The 17,767-nt window shown below is 39.1% G+C and overlaps 2 protein-coding genes across 5 annotated transcripts in view; one reads left to right on the top strand and one right to left on the bottom strand.

Moving 5' to 3' along the window:
- The window catches only part of LOC121925367 (stAR-related lipid transfer protein 13-like), a 1,219,986-nt gene that overhangs the window by 251,822 nt on the left and 950,397 nt on the right, over positions 1–17,767 (top strand). The window lies entirely within an intron of this gene.
- LOC121925364 (neurobeachin) overlaps positions 1–17,767 on the bottom strand; it is a 205,311-nt gene that overhangs the window by 76,091 nt on the left and 111,453 nt on the right. For both annotated transcript variants that reach the window (XM_042457428.1, XM_042457429.1), the window contains exons 19-24: positions 13,779–13,860; positions 12,518–12,641; positions 11,370–11,562; positions 10,148–11,164; positions 9,000–9,217; positions 2,154–2,307 (exon numbers count right to left, since the gene is read on the bottom strand). In XM_042457428.1, coding sequence (XP_042313362.1) covers positions 2,154–2,307; positions 9,000–9,217; positions 10,148–11,164; positions 11,370–11,562; positions 12,518–12,641; positions 13,779–13,860 — 1,788 coding nt within the window. The remainder of the gene's footprint in view (positions 1–2,153; positions 2,308–8,999; positions 9,218–10,147; positions 11,165–11,369; positions 11,563–12,517; positions 12,642–13,778; positions 13,861–17,767) is intronic.

Here is a 17,767-nt window from a genome sequence, read left to right as displayed (position 1 = left end):
TGTGATGAATGCATTTGTACACACCACAGACTGACCTCAATTGCACTTACCCAATGTAACAGTTAACTTTTAATGCATTTGATACTATTGTCCCACATTTTGAAACCCAGAAATTTGTGAAATTTCAAGAATCCTGTGATTTGCTAGTAATTTTTTAAGGGTTTAGACCTTCAAGATTTCAGCTGAAAATATTTCACAGCAACAGCTGAACTACACTAACTTTGGAACATATTATGAATCATCTCCCAAAGAGCATTCTCTTCAGCAAGGCAAAGCTGCCACAGCAAAGCAATCACAGATCAGCTGTAGTACTATGAAATGCACTGGGTCAGGAATTTGGATGACAAAGTAATATGGCTATCTAACAATATTCATTACCCAAATAGCAGCTGTATTTACTTTGGAATGTTCCACAATTTTCAACCAAATCTCAATAGCTATGATTTCCAAAAGCTGTGTACCTAGTTCTGAATTCTCATCAGAGCTACAAACATATGTTTCTCAAGCATCTTTTGAAACTGAAGATAAGTTTTTCAAAAGCATATGATGTGCTGCTTAAAAAAAGAAAAGTCATGCTTTCACTGGTATGTGTAAAGTAACACTTTGAATCCTGGTCACTTTTTCAAATAAAAACCAAAACTTCCTTCAGGCTGTTTCAAATTCCTTTGAAAAGTCTAAGGGCAATCCCTTACTCCATGTTAATTTTTTCCTGTGCAAGCTGAATATTGTATATTATAATTGCTTTTTAAGCATGCAAAAATTGCCTTCATTTAAATATTTCATTATACTACTTGGGATATCAAGTAATGACAAAGAAAACCACCTACATGCTCATTTTAAATTGTGTTTTTACTTCAAAAATAAGTCATGCAAATGGTTGCCAATACTACATGCTACTATGCACAGTTGCCCAAGGAACACATTTTCCTTTATTATGACCAAAAATATTGATCATAGCCTTAATGGCAAGACAAACTAAAGGTCATGAGGATGAAATCCAATTATAAGTCCCTATTAAAGGATACCCACCAATTCTATGAGATTTACATAAGTATTTTTTATCAAGTTTCCTTTCATTTAGTGGATTTTCTCTAAGTGGAAATAACAACTGGTTTAAACTCCTTGCATTTTACTGGAATAATTTCTTTTCCTTTTCTTAAACAGATATAGTGCTTCTTGCTTGTAAAATGATTCTCTTTTTAAATGACACTGATTATATAGACAGAGAAACAATACTAAAGCTCTTATACCTTTTATATAGATATAAGAACAAATAATTAGCTTGTGCTTTTTTAAAAAAAATCTTAAGGAAATGGGAACTATTTTTATTTTTTATGAAGTGACCCTAAAGAGATGCCCAAAAGTGATGCTACTGCATATAATATAAATCTAATATTAGTCTTTATTTAGTATCATTTAATGTAGGCTTATTTAGTGGTCTCAACAAGCAGTGGAATGATGTGATAGAGTGGATGGTACCATTTCAGATGAGACATATCCCCCCCCCCCCAAAGTTCACTGATGTAAGGAACTTCTTGTATTTTTAAAGCATATTAGGGATAAAATTCTGGGTCCTTTTAAATTTGTATTTTTTCAAGTATGGTCCAAAACACACTGCAGAAATAATCCAGCGACCGCTTTAACTAGCTCAATGCTAGGGAAGTCTGGGAACTGTAGTTTTGTGAGACATTTACATCTCTGTTAGAGAGCTCAGGATTCCCTAGCACTGAGCCAGGGCAGTTAAAGTAGTCTGGATTTTTTTCTGCAGTTATGTTTTGGACCTAAGATAACATTCAAACACTTTCTATTTAATACGTAAAATGTTATACTTCGTTCTATTTTTTTGAAACTGGAGTTGTTAAAAAATATTCATAGATGTCCCCATCCTCAAAGAGAAAGTGTTTCTTAATATTTTTCATTCAAAAAATGGTTAAACACAGTGAGATTTTTTTTGGTATTTGGGGACTTTTGAAAAATAAATGAAGCATAAAACATTTCTTCAATACAACATCACCTGTTGAAAACAGATTTTTTTAAAAAAACTGCAATTTTTCTTGTTTTAGAAAAAGTATATGAAAAGCAAAGTGTTATTGTCACATTGTTCTCAGCATGCAATTTACAACTTATCCACTAGATGGAAATATTGTACCTACAGTTGGAGATGTTGCTGCAGACAACAATGGTAGAATTCCTCCACAGGCAATAATAATATTGTCTACCATTTGGGAAATGAGGTGGATAGTGTTATGTACAAAAATGATATTTTCATTGCTGTTGACAAAATCCATAACAGACTTTGTAGAATGGCTGTAAAAAACAAACAAATAAACAGGAATTAGAAAAAGGGTCACGTAAATTACTATTATATAATTCAAAACACAATAGAAAACTATTTTTAAAAAATTATAATGCTCTTTGCAGATAAATTTACAAAATATTTATATTTCACAATGTTTCTTTACTAATCTACCTGCCTCATACATTTAATTAAGACATTTATCATCTAATGTTGTAAAGAAAAAGAATTATTCTCATATATAAACTTTGAAGTGAGAGAGGTTTTTTTTATTTAGCAGAATTTTTTTTACAAAAGATAGTCATCCATTTACAAGTATGTATCAGCCTTTAAAAAGTCAATTAAAATCTTACCTTTTTAGTAAGGCATTTGGGCTGTTATGATTACTGCTTAAATCAACTAAATATATACAACAAATGTAAAACTACAATCTGAAGAGCATCCCCATAGAATTTAAAAATGTAAAAAACACATTTGCTATATTAAGTCTGACTGGAAGCCAGAACAGCTTTTCTTTTTAACTTCAGATACTACATTTTTGCATTCCTCTCCAAACCTTTGTCATAAACCAGGGATCAAACTGAAACAGGGTCTGCCAGGATCAAATATGATCCCGATCCTGGAGTTTTGGCCCATGTCGTCTGAAGTGGATGATGAAAGGCAGCCCATGCGGACAACCCCAAACCCACATCAAATTGGGTGAAAAGCTAAAACTCATCTTTTTCTTCCATCTCAGATTAAGGCATGAGTGAGATTTCAAAACCATCATGCACCTTCCTTCACTATCTTTATGTCAACAAAGCAAAACTAGGAATATACTATCAACAGTTATGCCTCAAGATATACAAACCACTTGAGGTTTCAGGAGAAATACCTTTCTGAGTACCAGTTGTTGGGTACAGTGGAAGGATGCTACTGTATTCATTTCCTGTATATAATTTTTCCATAAATATAGAGCTGTTCACTGTGTATTTGAGAGCAGAATTACATAACCTTTAACCCTTCTCTTACAGGATCAGCTCATTTGGAAGGGAATAGGAGGCAATGTGTTGCAGATTCTACAAACTTTAGCTATAAGGTAGAATATAAATATTTTAACAAATACATAATAAAGATAGATAGATAGATAGATAGATAGATAGATAGATAGATAGATATGAAGCTGCTGAGGACGTCATAAGGGGTTTGTGGGTTGGGCCCCACAAGTATGCTGATGACTCTACTGCTCCTTGTCATCAGAGTCAGCTGAGGCTTTGCAGGTGCTGGATCAGTGCCTGAATGCTGTGATGGACCAAATAAACTGAAGATGAATCCTGGTAAGACATTGCCTGTGTGGATTCGTGGTTCTCAGGTCCAAATACCAGCTAAGCAACCTATCCTGGATGGGAATGCACTCTCACAGAAAAAGCAGGTACATAGGTACATTTGGAGTATCCCTAGATCCGTACAGTATTTGTCACTGGAGGCCCAAGCGGATTCTATGGCATAGAATGACTGGCAACAGCTCCAACTGGTGTAACCGCTATGGTCTTTCCTGGACAAAAACCACTGAGGGACTCAACAGACAGCCCGACAGGGGCGGCTCTGTGCCATCCCTGGAATCGCTGGGTTGGGGATATGGCAACCAAACACCATGCCCCAACCCACTCGTAAAAGGAGCCGCAAAGTAGCTCCTATTCCCGGCGCTTCAGGGGCACCATAAGGGTTGTGGCGTGGCCTTGACGCCCCTTGTGCGCAGTGCCGTCTGGATGCAACATCATCATGGCATGCCCCATTTGGTCGGGCACAGGCCAAGATGGTGCCAGGGTGCTGCGATGCGGCCTTGGAGCTTGTAAACGCTCAGCCCTCAGGAAACCCTAGTTCAGGCCCAGGCCGGCACAAAGTGCCAATCTGTCTTGGGCCTTAGTCGCAGTACACTCCACATGGGGCTGGTCTTGAGGATGATTTGGAAACTACTTGTTGTTTTGGGCCTTCTTATCATTTCAAATTTATGGTGACCCTAAGGCAAACCTAACACAGGTTTTTCTTGGCAAGATTTGTTTGGAGGTTATTTGTCATTGTATTTTTCTGGGCAGAGACAATGTGACTTTTCCAAGATCATTCCGTGGGCTTCCATGGCTGAGAGAAAAGTTAACCCATGGTCTCCCAGAGTACTAATTCAACATTCAAACCATTATTATTATTATCATTATTATTATTAACCTTTATATTAACCATACAATCTTTTTAATTGGAAGGTTACATCATGTTAGCTCACAGCAACAAGGTTGCTGACCAAAGTCCCATATAGATAGCATATAACTCTGATCTTAAAGAAACTGCACTGGCTGCCCATTTGCTTCCAGGCTGACTTCAAGGAGTTGGTGGCAAATCTAAAGCCCTAAATGGCTTGAGACTTCAATATCTGAAATAGTGCCTATCCTTATATATACCTGCCTTGGAATTAAGTTCTACAGAAAGGGCCCTCCTCTGTGTCTCACTAGTAGAAGCAATATAAAGTGCAAAGACATAGGAGAGATTAAGAGAGATAAACTGGTCAACGGGGTGAAAATGCATCTTTGGAAAAGAGTAACCCTGTTCTCTTCGGACTGATTATACAGAAGTAAAGAAAGGCCAAACCTGGCCAGAGATGCACTCTGGATTTCAAGAAAGCTGATTTCAGTAGGCTTAGGGAAATACTGGGTGAGGTCCCATTGTCAGAAATGCTCAAACGGAAGAGAGTTCACAAGGCATGTAAGTTTCTTCAACATGAGATACTGAAGGCACCGTTTCAAACAGTTCAAATGAGAAATAAAAGTGGGAGGTGTTAAAAAAAAACAGGCTGGATGTAAACGAACTTTCAGATGAACTCGGATTTAAGAGGCCCTCCCTTTATGTGGGGGATGTGTTTCGGACCCCTCCCCCCATAAGGGGAGTTTTGTGTATGCTCAAGCCCCATTTAAATGAATGGGGCTTGTACATGCAGCAGCCCTTCTTCCAGAGCAGCTGAAAGCCACGTAAGGCACACCTGCATATAACGTGGGCGCACTGTATAAGAAATGGAAGAATGGGAAAATTACCAAAGAACAGTATTTCAAAAGTTCTCATTCAACTAACAAAAGCAGTCTTTCCCTCTTATACCAGCCAACTGGGTAGGAAAACAGATGGCAAAGGACATATGAATGTCAGAAAGAGTGACAGAGACTTGGGCGGGTTACAGACGGGCAGGGGAGGACGTCTTGGAGGTGTATTCTGCTGAATACGGAGCCTCCAGACGGCCCGCCCCGGGGGCGTGCTTCAGGTGTTGGAGCTTCCACACGGGGGGCAATGAAGACGCCTCACCTGGGTCCGTTTCGGACCCGTAGCTTCCATACCGCCACCTCGGAGGACGCCGCAAAGAGAGAGGCAGCTTCCGCACGGGCGGCCCAAACCGCGGCTTTTTTTTCTTTTGCCGGCTGGCGGATGCGCAGCTGCGCAGCTGCAGCGCTCAGCAGCGGCGGCAGAAAGCCTATGTGCGCATTTAAAGCACCCAAGCCCCTTTAAACTTTTTTCCCCGCCCTGGCCAAGAACAAAGGTGCCCTCTTGCCAGCTGGTGATCAGCTGATGTTGGCATCCTTGTCCGCTTGCACTTTGCCAGTGTCAGCAGCATCATAGATGCCTCCCTCCTTTGGTCCCCGCACTCCTGCTAATCTGCAATGCGCAGCCACAGCGTCCTCCGCTGCCACCGCTGTCCCCTGCCATCCCCATCACCTCCCTTGTACATATGTCAATATTTACAGTTTTAGCGTTTTTATTGTTAGGTGAAAATGGGCACAGGAATGTGTGTAGGGTGCCTTTAAAGGCCAACTTCCAAGCAGCGCATGCGTACATGTTGCTCTAGGGTTAGGGTTAGGGTTAGGAGTCTTAAAATGCGCTGCAGCTGTGCTGCAGCTTCCACACCTGCATGGCAGCGGACGCTGCAATTAAAGCCTGACTGCAAACTGCACATGTTCCAAGACCCCAACTCATTATGCGACGCAGCAGACACGGAGCTTTTAAACGGGCAACTTAAATTAGCGGCGTAGCAATTCTGGTGTACCGGTGCAGCAGCTCTCATGGCTTCTTCCACTTCTCAATATGTGTCAGCATTCAGGTAGGACTGCTCCAGTTTCTGCAGAATGTTTGGCTGGGACCATATAGCTATAATGTCAGCCGTCTCAGTATGAGACCAAGACGTCCCCCTGCCTTTTTTCGGGGTGCTGGTGGATGGCTGTGCCATCCTGCCTGGTGGCAAAGGGGAGCCGCCACACAGCTGTGCCAGGAGCAGCCAAACTGTGCCCGTTCCCAGGTGAAAATGGCGCAGGAATGTGTGTAGGGGGACACTTTAAATTCCAAACTTTCCCTTATCACTTTCTACAACCAAAACATCCGCCGGCAAAACTTACAACTTCCCACGATTCTAGCAACGCATGCGCACAAGTGGCTCTAGGGTTAGGGTTACGAGGCTTAAAATGCGCCGCAGCTGTGCCTCAGCTTCCACAGCTGCATGGCAGCGGACGTTGCAATTAAAGCTTGACTGCAAACCACGCATGTCCCGGACCCCGACCCATTATGCGACGCAGCTGACACGGAGCTTTTAAACGGGCAACTTATATTTGCGGCGTAGCAATTCTGACGTATCGGTGCAGCAGCTTACAGACGGAGCTGCGCAGGTACGCCGCAAATCAAAAAGAAGCGGAAAAAAGCAGCACCTTTTTAATACCGCTTCTTCCCGCTTGGAGCGTGCGGGGGGCGTGTTCATGGCGGCATTCAGGTAAGGGCCGTCTGAAGGCTCTACCTTCATGACGTCATGAATACACCCCTTTTTGCCCGTCTGTAACCCGCCTTGGTGTCTGCTCTCAGGCTCTGAGAGTCATTTCTTAGGAAGCTAGACTTGCCCCTCCTTGTTGTTCTTCTAGCAAGCAAAAACTCTTCTTTCCAGAAGTCTTTGGCACAGATCATGCAGAATTTCTGAGAGAATATCTTTGACCAGTTGGTTACTGTTCTTGTTTCTTAAAAAAAAAACCTGTATTTTAATTGCAAAAATGTTTTAGTACTAATTAAATTAAACAGAAAATCTTAGTATAATTTTAATGTAAAGACATCTCCCTGTCCTCTACTGACACATGGACACTCAAAGATTATCTGTGAGGGTAATTCCCTGACATGCCACTAGTCTTCCAACAAGGTGTACTAAATGGCACAGGGAGGAAATCATTGCTCTTCAGTCACTTATTTCAGCTCCAATATTCAGTAGACTGCTGGTCACATATAGATCCCCTCATCCCTCTCTACTAAGGGCCGGACAGGCAGGAAAAAGCAGCTCGGTCTTGCTTTTTCCAGCAGTGGGTCAAGCCTCCACTGCCTTAATGGCCCACTCTCAAGGCTGGCTGAAAATGTTTTCACTGAGTAATTGTTTTTTTTTTGCCTCCCCACCATACATGTGCACTGTTACACAAAAACACCACCTGAGACCTGTAAGTACCTCCCATGCCTGCCCAGATGCATGGCTGCCCCTTTAATCGGCCACACTTGCATGCGTGATGCTCTGCCGGTACAGGGCATTGGTGCATTGATGTACAAGTGATACATTAGCAAAGCACAATCATGGAGCCCCCCATGTCCCCTTCACACAATACTCCCCTTTTGAACTGTATGGTTTATGTATGTTGTATTTGTATCAACTGGATTTTCATTACTTTGTTTTGTTGCAGCCCCACACTCACATAGGGGTGTTTATACGCAGGCACAAAGATGTGCATTTCCTGCCTTGAATCAGACTATCCTGGTTTCTTTTTGCTCCAGTTTTTAGCCCCAGGACGCAGCTTCAGTCCACTTTCCAGCCACTTTCAAGGCATGCATCGTCTAAACACCCCACCTTCAGAGTGGCTGCAAACCGCTTTGTTTTACCCATCTGTTTCACCTCTGACATTTACTATTACAGCTAATAATGACTAAGCACATATTAACTGAAATGATGGATATAGGGGTGATATGATAGCTCTGTTTAAGTATTTGAAGGGGTATCATATTGAGGATGGAGCAAGATTGTTTTCTGCTGCTCCAGAGGACCTAGAGCAATGGAGTCAAACTACAGGAAAAGAGATTCCATCTAAACATTAGGAGGAATTTCCTGACAGTAAGAGCTCTTTGACAGTGGAACATATTCCCTTAGAGTGTGGTGGAGTCTCCTACTTTGGAGGTCTTTGAACAAAAGCTGGATAGTCATCTGTCATAGATGCTTCGATTGACAGCTTCTGCATAACAGGGAGTTGGACTGGATGGCCCTTGTGTTCTCTTCCAATCCTATGATTCGAATTCCTAAACCTAGGTCCAATGTTAATGTCATCTAAGTCTAAGTCAATGTACTTTTTATTTTATTGTACTTTTTTAAAAAAACAATACTGTGAAGCCGCTCTGAGTCCCAGTCCTGGGAAAAGAGCAGGATACAAATAAATAAATGAATAAATAAATAAATAAAATAAGTATACCTGCTTTTCTTTTTTAATGGAGAACATCTGTGCTATTTGTCACTTTTAATGATTTACTTTAAGAAGAACAGGAAGCATGCCATATAACTGATCAATAAGAAAATAAAGGAATACATAATAAAATTTGCTAGTAAACATAGTTCCCAGAATCACTAAAATGTAATTATAGTTTCACTCATACAAAAAATAATTTAAAATAACTTGTAGTTTCTTACCTTCTCCAAACATGCACATCAGTTTCTAAAGCAAAGAGCAGGTCAGTCAGTAGCCTTTGATGCATTGGGGACCATTTAAACTCTGGAATACGAAACATTGTTGTACGCGGACCTGGACTAAACTGTCGTCTCTGCTCTTCTGTCATTGGCATTCCTCGAAAACCCAAATCAACACGAAGGTCTCTGTCCTGTTGTGTAATAGACCGACCTTGCACAGCCTAAACAATTAGCATTTGTTTCATTTAGAAGATGCAGTGGAAAATCTGACATACAGCACAATCCAAGAGAAATTGGAGTAAGTATATTCAATGAAGAAAATAATTAATATGGATATGTTGGCCTGTAAACAAAGTAAGTAAAACAGCATACTCTGTTACCTTACATATGCAGCTTTGTCCTATGTATGCATAGCTCAGTTGTTCACAACTATTTTCAGAGTCATGGTCCACTCTGAGAAACTTATGAAAGCGTTGACCCACTCCCCAGAAAAAAAATCAATTAAATTAAAAAATTAAATAAAAGAAAGAGAATGGAACAATCTTCCCCTCCTTTGCAACCCCCCACCAACCCCCTGCCCCTTACATAGACCTTTGAAGCTCATAAACCCCCTAGGGATCCATGCAGGTTAAGAACCTCTGGCATCGATACAACTTTGGATAGTTAATAACACTGAATACTATTCAAGCAGCTAAAATGTGTTGCGACTGTTTTCTGGGATACTTGTGGGTACATAAATAATACAAATCTGAAGAAAAAAGCTGATAATCTGACTACATTACAGGATTCCAAGCAGCATATTTGTGTGGTATTTTTGGGAGAACTTGCCAAGAACTAGCAGTACCCAATGTTGTTGTTTTAAAGAACTATATAAATATTTTAATATCACTTTTCATTTGTAAAAAAAAATCCATGGAGCACTTCACAGTAAAAATTAACATATAGGATATAACAGAACTAATGTTGGTCAACCAGTTCATTAAGATATATATACTGCCTGAAAGGTTTACAGGAAGTGATCAGTTACAGCCCATTATGGATAGTCTAAGGCAATCCTTTTGGGAGTAAATGTTCTCACATTTTAGGTACTACATAACAAACAAATGTAATAATACAGCAACACTGTTAAAATAACAAGACAGAAAACTTACTTGGGTTGTAGTGGTGGTTTGGATTTTTCTTATTTCCTTCCCTACTTCTTTCCCATCATCAGATCTTTCTGTATCTGATATGATACTTCCTGCATCTGCATTTGGTACAGTTTTACCAGCAGAAGAGTCAGTCTCAAGGGTTGTAGCAGCCATTTCAGTATACTCCAATCCCTTTGATGACGAAGCTAGCTCCCTCTCAGAAAGAGTACCCATTGCATCCACAGATGTATGAATCTTGAAATCCTTGTCTTCTATTATGCTTGAAGTGCATGCTATGTCAGCACTGCCAGTCATGTGAGCAAGAAGTCCAAGGTCATCATTCACAGCAAGGTGCATTTGAGCCTCTTGCATATTTGCAATAGTAATGTGATTGCTGGATAATTCAGGCAGTAATTTTTCTTCTTGGCTTGGAATTTTATCAAAAAGAAATGAGGTATTGGTGGAAGGCTCGTCTTTCTCATCAGCCAGTGTTATCAAAGGGCCATTGTCCTTCTCTTCACTTTTCTTAATTATGCCAACACTACCATGAACATTGTTCTGAAGTTTTTCAACTGCAGCACTATATACATTGTCCAGTAAGGACTCTACTTCCACAAGAGCACCATTCTCCCTAGTTACCAAAGTCTCTGGTGACAGATCCATATCATCCAGTTTTACTTCAGTAGCTTCTACCTTTTCTGCTTTTATGTCAACTAATAAGTCATGAACCTCAACATGCACACCACCCCCTGGTCTATCTGAAGTTCCTAGTACATCATCAGATACTTTTGTTGCAATGAGCAAATCCCTGGTATCTGTACTGACAGGATAGTCTGTTTCACTTTCAGGACTTTGGCTTTGTGAAAGGTCCTCTATTTCACGAATCTCCATTGCACCTTTTGCTCCAGTTGTCTGTGCTGAAAGGCCTGAGATAGTGCTCACATTCCCCTTTTTCCCCTTTTTTATGTTCTCCTCTTCTTGTCTTTGATACTCCTCATACATTTTTGCTAGGTACTCCTTATGAGCCTCATAGGTGACCTTAACACAAAAAAAAATTACAGTTTCAAAACAGACATGATGGTAGTTTAAAATGTTATCATAAAATACAGCTAATGTAACAGCTCAACAGAAAGTAGCTGAACAGTGATGGCATGTCATACTGAATGCTATCCACAAGATGGCACTAAATCCAATCTATAGCATATAATACTAGTTAAACTGGCCTTCAAAAACACACTCTTACCTTGGAATGAGCTATGGAAAGAGTATCAACCCAGACCCTCCATCCTCCCCATTCATACTTTATTGCATGGTACAAAAGAATACGGAAGATGTTATAAACCATCTCAGTAATTTTCTGTTCTTCTGAATTCTTAGGATTAATATATCCAAGAGAAAACATCCAGTCTTGCCATACTGAACACTGAAGTAAACATCTAAAACAAAATAATTGTAATATTACGACATGCATACATCTTTTCCATTCTATATATAGGCAAGAAAAGCAGTAATACAATTCACTAAGGAAGGTCTCAATATTTCATTCTAAACATTAATGGGGGAAAATCATGATTTACATTTAAGTTGAATTGACTCCTGTCCCATCATATTACAAATGTTTGGATATTCAACCAAAATTTCCAGAGTTTCAATAAAGTTTAAATGATGATAAATTTACACAACCATAGCTATGCATCTGCTGCACATGGAGTAAGTCAGAGATAAGTGATAAAACATGTCTGTGAGACTATGAAGTAATCAATTTTATACAAGGCGAAAATCAATCCACCAGTAATTATTAAGAAGTTGGGGCAACGATACAGTCCCTACAGTGCGCCCTTGCTTTACACGGGCGCACTGTATTATGAAAAGGGGTGTGTTGTTTTTTTTAAGTTAAAACATGTCAGTAATTAAATAAATGATCCATAGTAATTGCTGATATAAGAGATATGATCAAAATTTATAGGAACAAAAATCCTTTAATTTCTGTTAAAAATAATTTTAAAACAAATTATTCGCTTTTGCATAAAGTAACCAAGAAATCAAAAAGGGTTCATAAAAATAAATCAGCCAAAACAAATAAGGGGGCACAACTAAAACAGTTTAATTCAGAAGTACATTATGTGTGTGTGTGTGTGTGTGTGTGTATATATATAAATAAATATATCCTTTGTTTATAAATCCTAGCATCAAAGCAGTGGGTTATAGATATATTTCTGCATGTACTGGGCCCAAACAATTCACATGTTCAGCATCAGTGTAAAGCAGACATATAGTTATATGCATGTGCACAAAAGGGCCACTGCACATAAGGAGTAATTGTCATATTGTTTTTTAAAACATATACATTAAAAAGCTGCACTACTGAACAAAGTACTGTTCTTCACATACCTCCTGTTTTCTCGGCTATTACTGAAAAGTTTTATCATGTCTGATAAAAACAAACGTCGAACTTCCATCAGTTCTGCACTTGGTGTGGAATTCTTTAATAAAGTGGCCACCACTTTAAGGATCACTTCAAAAGAGCACATAATAAGTTATATTTAGGAATAAGGAGACAAAGTCACTTAGAACTGGAGAATTTTCCCCAGCTGTTGTAAAAAGTTAAGTTGTTCTCTCAACTATGTAATGCTAGATACAAACTAACAGATTTCTTTTCTAATTATATTCAGTATGAAATGTGCATTTCTAATAGCAGCTACACATTGTAATTGAATTATATACCATAATCCACAACATGCTTTCTCAGTTATTAAATGCTAGCGATGTATATGTTCACTAATTTAATTTTTGCAAGTAAGAAGGAAACATTTCAGGAGCTTTCTTCCCATTAACCAAGATCTGCACATTTGGGAGATTTTTCAGTTTCATGACTGGGGAGGGAGGTTGTTTGAGCAAAAAAAATATCCAACAACTAGGTTTTTACACAAACAGTGTCTTTTGCAAAAGAAATCTGTTTCTTGCCTCGAACATTCGCTTTCTGCACCAAACCTCTACATTTTTTGCTACAATCTTTTCCACAAAAAGTCCCAAAATGTGTGTGTGTGTGTGTGTGTGTGTGTGTGTGTGTGTGTAGGGGGGAGATCACAACTATATGCTATTTTCTTGACAGTAGTGTCTTGATATGTCAAGATACCCTTACTCTCTGATGACAAAAAAATAATAATAATAATTGCAAATATTCCTTACTTCCCTAGCAGCTGCCACCACACATCTCATCTCTGCACATATGCATTGGGATTTTTTGCCCCAGTATATATCACTTTATGCTGACTCTCAAGCTCAGCTTGAAGATATCATTTTGGAATTCTCTTTAACCTATTTTTGTTCTCACTATCATAAATAATTCTGCTTTTCTTTCCACCTTTTTGAAGGAAGGATAGAAAGATGTGAATGAAGGGAACAGGAAAAGAAAAATTACAAGAGAGGCAATCCTCCTTATAATCATATTCATTTATCCATCTCAACCTTCATTGGGACAGAAGAAGCTATAGAACAAAGAACATCACTCTAGGTATCACGATATAGTCTGTGAATTATCCGTTGCCAATACTGGCCTACAAAGGCAGTAAAAAGTTGCCAAATAAAGTAGGACAAACTTTAAAAGAAGCATTATAATAATGTCTTGATATAATGATAAAAAAAATCTTACTTGGATTCTGAATTTTCACAGTAGAATCTGGTTCTGGGTGTGGTTTATGCACAACTTGTGTACACACTTGTTCTGTCAAAATCTACAAGATTTATATTACAGTTAGAGTTTCTTTTCTCTCTATTATTTTTACTACACATTATTTACAAATAACATTGGTTATTAGCCAAGAAAATATAGGCCTGAATCCTACCCCCACCCATGAAGCTTAATGGTCAAGTCATGTGACATAATTACTTCACTGAAATGTATGTATTTATACTGTGGTTTCTCTTCAGATATTTTAAATATTTCATATGCAATTATTTGCAAATGTGTATAATGTTCTTTATTAAATAAGACTTTAGGGAATAGAAAGCATATACAAATCATAATGAAGTCATAATAATAAGTCAACAAAAGTGATTATTTTCTATAGTAAAAGTGTATAAAGCATGTAAACCTTCCAGAGGTTGTTGGACTCTATCCACTCTATCCAGTTCAGCCAATGTGGAGGGATGATGCAAGTTATAGTTCAACATTAGGATAGCCACATGTTCTTTACATATTCCATAATGTCTAAACAATTATGTGTCCACCTTTTAACAAGTTATTTGATTTTAATAATTAGTTGAATGGAATCAATCTGCACTGCATTGCTTATGGTGGATAGAGCTTTTAATTACCGTATATTCTCAAGTATACGTTGACCCTGTGCATAAGTCGAGGGCAGCTTTTGGTCCAAAATCAGGGAATTTGATGTGACCCGTGGATAAGTCGAGGGAAAAACTTAGGGGCACAAGGGGATTAATAAAAGAGACTCACTAGAGGAAGGTTAACCAGGCAGAGTCCTCTCCTGAAAGCTCTCCTTCCAGACTCTACATGGGAGCCCTGCCCCAATTGCTCCAAATGTTGCCAAGAGATCTCTTCCGGACTGGAGGCAATTATTGGGATACAGGTTCTGGTTTAAAGCAGCCCCTTCTTCCTTTTCTCCTTGGCGGCCGCCCTACCCCAACATCAGATGCTTCTCAAGATACACCCAAGGTGTGGAGGATGGTCAGGGAGCCAGAGCTAACCCTCCACTCTCCCCTCCACCTTGGATGCATCTCAGGATACATCTAAGGTGGGGAGGATGGTGAGGGAGCCAGAGCTAACCTTCCACTCTCCCCTCCACCTTGGATGCCTCTCAGGATACATCCAATGTGGGGAGGATGGTCCAAGTGGGTTTGTAGCTCTGAACTGTTCAAAATTCAGTAAACGGTTTTAGTATATCTAATTTTGTATAAACTGCATTTATGACTGAACAAATGACTGATAACCAATTAAACATACTTTTACAAAACCACTGACTTCACTAAACATTTATTATAATTTGCACAGCATTGCAAGGTGAGATGTTACTTATTTTATTTAAAAGCTAAAACACAGGCTAATGTGTCAATAAGATCTTTTTTAAAGTAAAAAGAACCTGACAGAAGATTTGATTGTTTAAGTGTAAATGTGGTTCTGCAAGGGGTCATCTGTAAATTTAAATATACAGTGGTGCCTCGGGATACGAAATGATCGGGTTACGAAATTTCCGGGATACGAAAAAGTTGGATTGGCAAAAACTGTTTCGGGTTACGAAATATTTTTCGGGTTACGAAATTCATTTCGGCGCGAAATTCAAATGCTGCAAAGTGCAGCTATAGGCTTTCCAGTGCTAACGGAAAAGTGTTTCGGGTTACGAAATTTTCGGGTTACGAAAGGAATGGCGGAACGAATTAATTTCGTAACCCGAGGCACCACTGTATGTGACTTTTGTGCATCTTCAGAGCCATTATAAGAACATTATAGAGCACAGTAAAACTATGCCCATGTCATCCAGCACACATCTTATTGTACCTATATCATCAGCTCCACATATTCCACTAGATATACACAGGCAGTCATGGAGAAAAGTGAGGAGCTTGATTTATGTGAGGTCACAGATGACCACCTGAACCACCACAGTTAAGCAATCTTAACTGTGGTCTCTATGATGAAAACATAAGAGTGAAGATGATGTATGAATATACAATGGGCCTGCCTTATCCATCGGATTTGGTCACAGGACAATTTGCAGATAAAAAAAAAGGGGGGGGGATGTTCAAGTCCCATATTATTAAATAGCTTTTACCGAATTAAGATTAAATATGATGGATACAGCACACAGAGACGGAAGATATAGAGGTATTCCAGCAAAAGAACGTACTTGTGTATATGGTAGTCAAGAGGCAGAGGACCTTGTTCATTACATGTTATTTTGTCCTCTCTACCAAGAACCAAGAGAAAGGTTCATTACACCTATAATAGAAACCAGTCCCTGTCAAAACCCACAGGATATGATTTTTCATCTTCTACTGGACCTGAATAAATAAGTAACCTCGAAAGTATCTTTGTTTGCCTTAGCAGCTAAAAAAAATCAGGAAGAAGTATATAACAGGAATAGCCATAAACTGTAAAGGTGATGACTATATTTGACAAAATTTTTAACCCATAATGACAACTGTTGTTCATTTGTTTAGAAATTCTATACCAGATACGAGATACTCGCATTTTAGATATAATTTACATGTATTTTTATATTGTTATATGTATTGTTATATTGTTGTGCTGTGCAACAACCTTTGGTCAAAAGCAATAAAATTTGAATTGACTAAATTGAATATTATTAAATGGCAGTGATGTGAATGCAGACACTTCAGCACATTCATGTTGCCACCATTTAATATCAGATGACTGACTTGTGGTTGGTGGAATTTAGGTATGTGGAGCACTGAAGATGGGTGCAACCATGTAGCTGCTTTGTAGAAGTCTGTGCAAAAAAGGTTTACACATCACTGAAATGACTTCTTAGTTCCAGCATGGCACAGTCAAGGGAGCTCCTAAGCAAATCTGATGGCCTCTTTCATGCAGAAACTGGGAGACTTTTTCAAATGGCAGACTAACAAACAAATACTTAGTGAGAAAGGAAGCTGTGCTATTAGTACAGAAGGCAAGTACATGCCTGACATAATGAGTGGAATGTCATCTCTATAGGAGATGAAAGATGTGTCAGGAAAGTAGGGAGGACATTATTCTGACTCAAATCAAACTGGGAGTCTATTTCAACAGAAAAGAGGAATCTAGACAAACAACTTTGTCTCTATCAAATACAAGAAAGATTTAATTTATTTTCAGAGCTACAAACCCATTTGGACACCAAGAAAAGATTATCAAGATAAACTTGAAATTAATGAGGTGAAGCTCTGCCAGTGCTAATGGTTCAAGTTGGTTCAGTGACTAACTGGAAAAGACAGAGATGATGGAGCAATTTGGGGTAAGAGTCAGTGGGTATATGTGCACAAGGTTCTAGAGAAACCTTTTGACCAAGGTCTGTAAATAGGATGCCTAATCCCCAGGAAAAATGTGATGGAAAAAAAGCAACCAGTAAAAAGAATGATACATCAGTCTTCTTCAGGTGGAGTATGAAACCAACAAAAAATCTGACAAGCAAGAGCACTGCTGTGTAGAAGCAATAGCAATAGCAAGCACCTTTCTATACCACTTTTTAGTGAACTAACACTCTCTAAGCAGTTTACAATGTGTAAGCTAATTACCTCCAATAAGCTGGGTACTAATTTTACCAACCTATGAAACTATGGAAGGCTGAATGGACCTGAGTGGACCTTGGAGCCCTGCCTGGGATCGAACTCACAACTTTGTGGCTATAAGAATGATACATCAGTCTTCTTCAGGTGGAGTATGAAACCAACAAAAAATCTGACAAGCAAGAGCACTGCTGTGTAGAAGCAATAGCAATAGCAAGCACCTTTCTATACCACTTTTTAGTGAACTAACACTCTCTAAGCAGTTTACAATGTGTAAGCTAATTACCTCCAATAAGCTGGGTACTAATTTTACCAACCTATGAAACTATGGAAGGCTGAATGGACCTGAGTGGACCTTGGAGCCCTGCCTGGGATCGAACTCACAACTTTGTGGCTATA

The sequence above is a fragment of the Sceloporus undulatus genome, chromosome 3 (assembly GCF_019175285.1).
Source record: "Sceloporus undulatus isolate JIND9_A2432 ecotype Alabama chromosome 3, SceUnd_v1.1, whole genome shotgun sequence".
In the NCBI taxonomy this organism is placed as follows: domain Eukaryota; kingdom Metazoa; phylum Chordata; class Lepidosauria; order Squamata; family Phrynosomatidae; genus Sceloporus; species Sceloporus undulatus.
The sequence above is the reverse complement of the archived record's forward strand: the minus strand, read 5'-3'. Positions and strand labels throughout refer to the sequence as shown.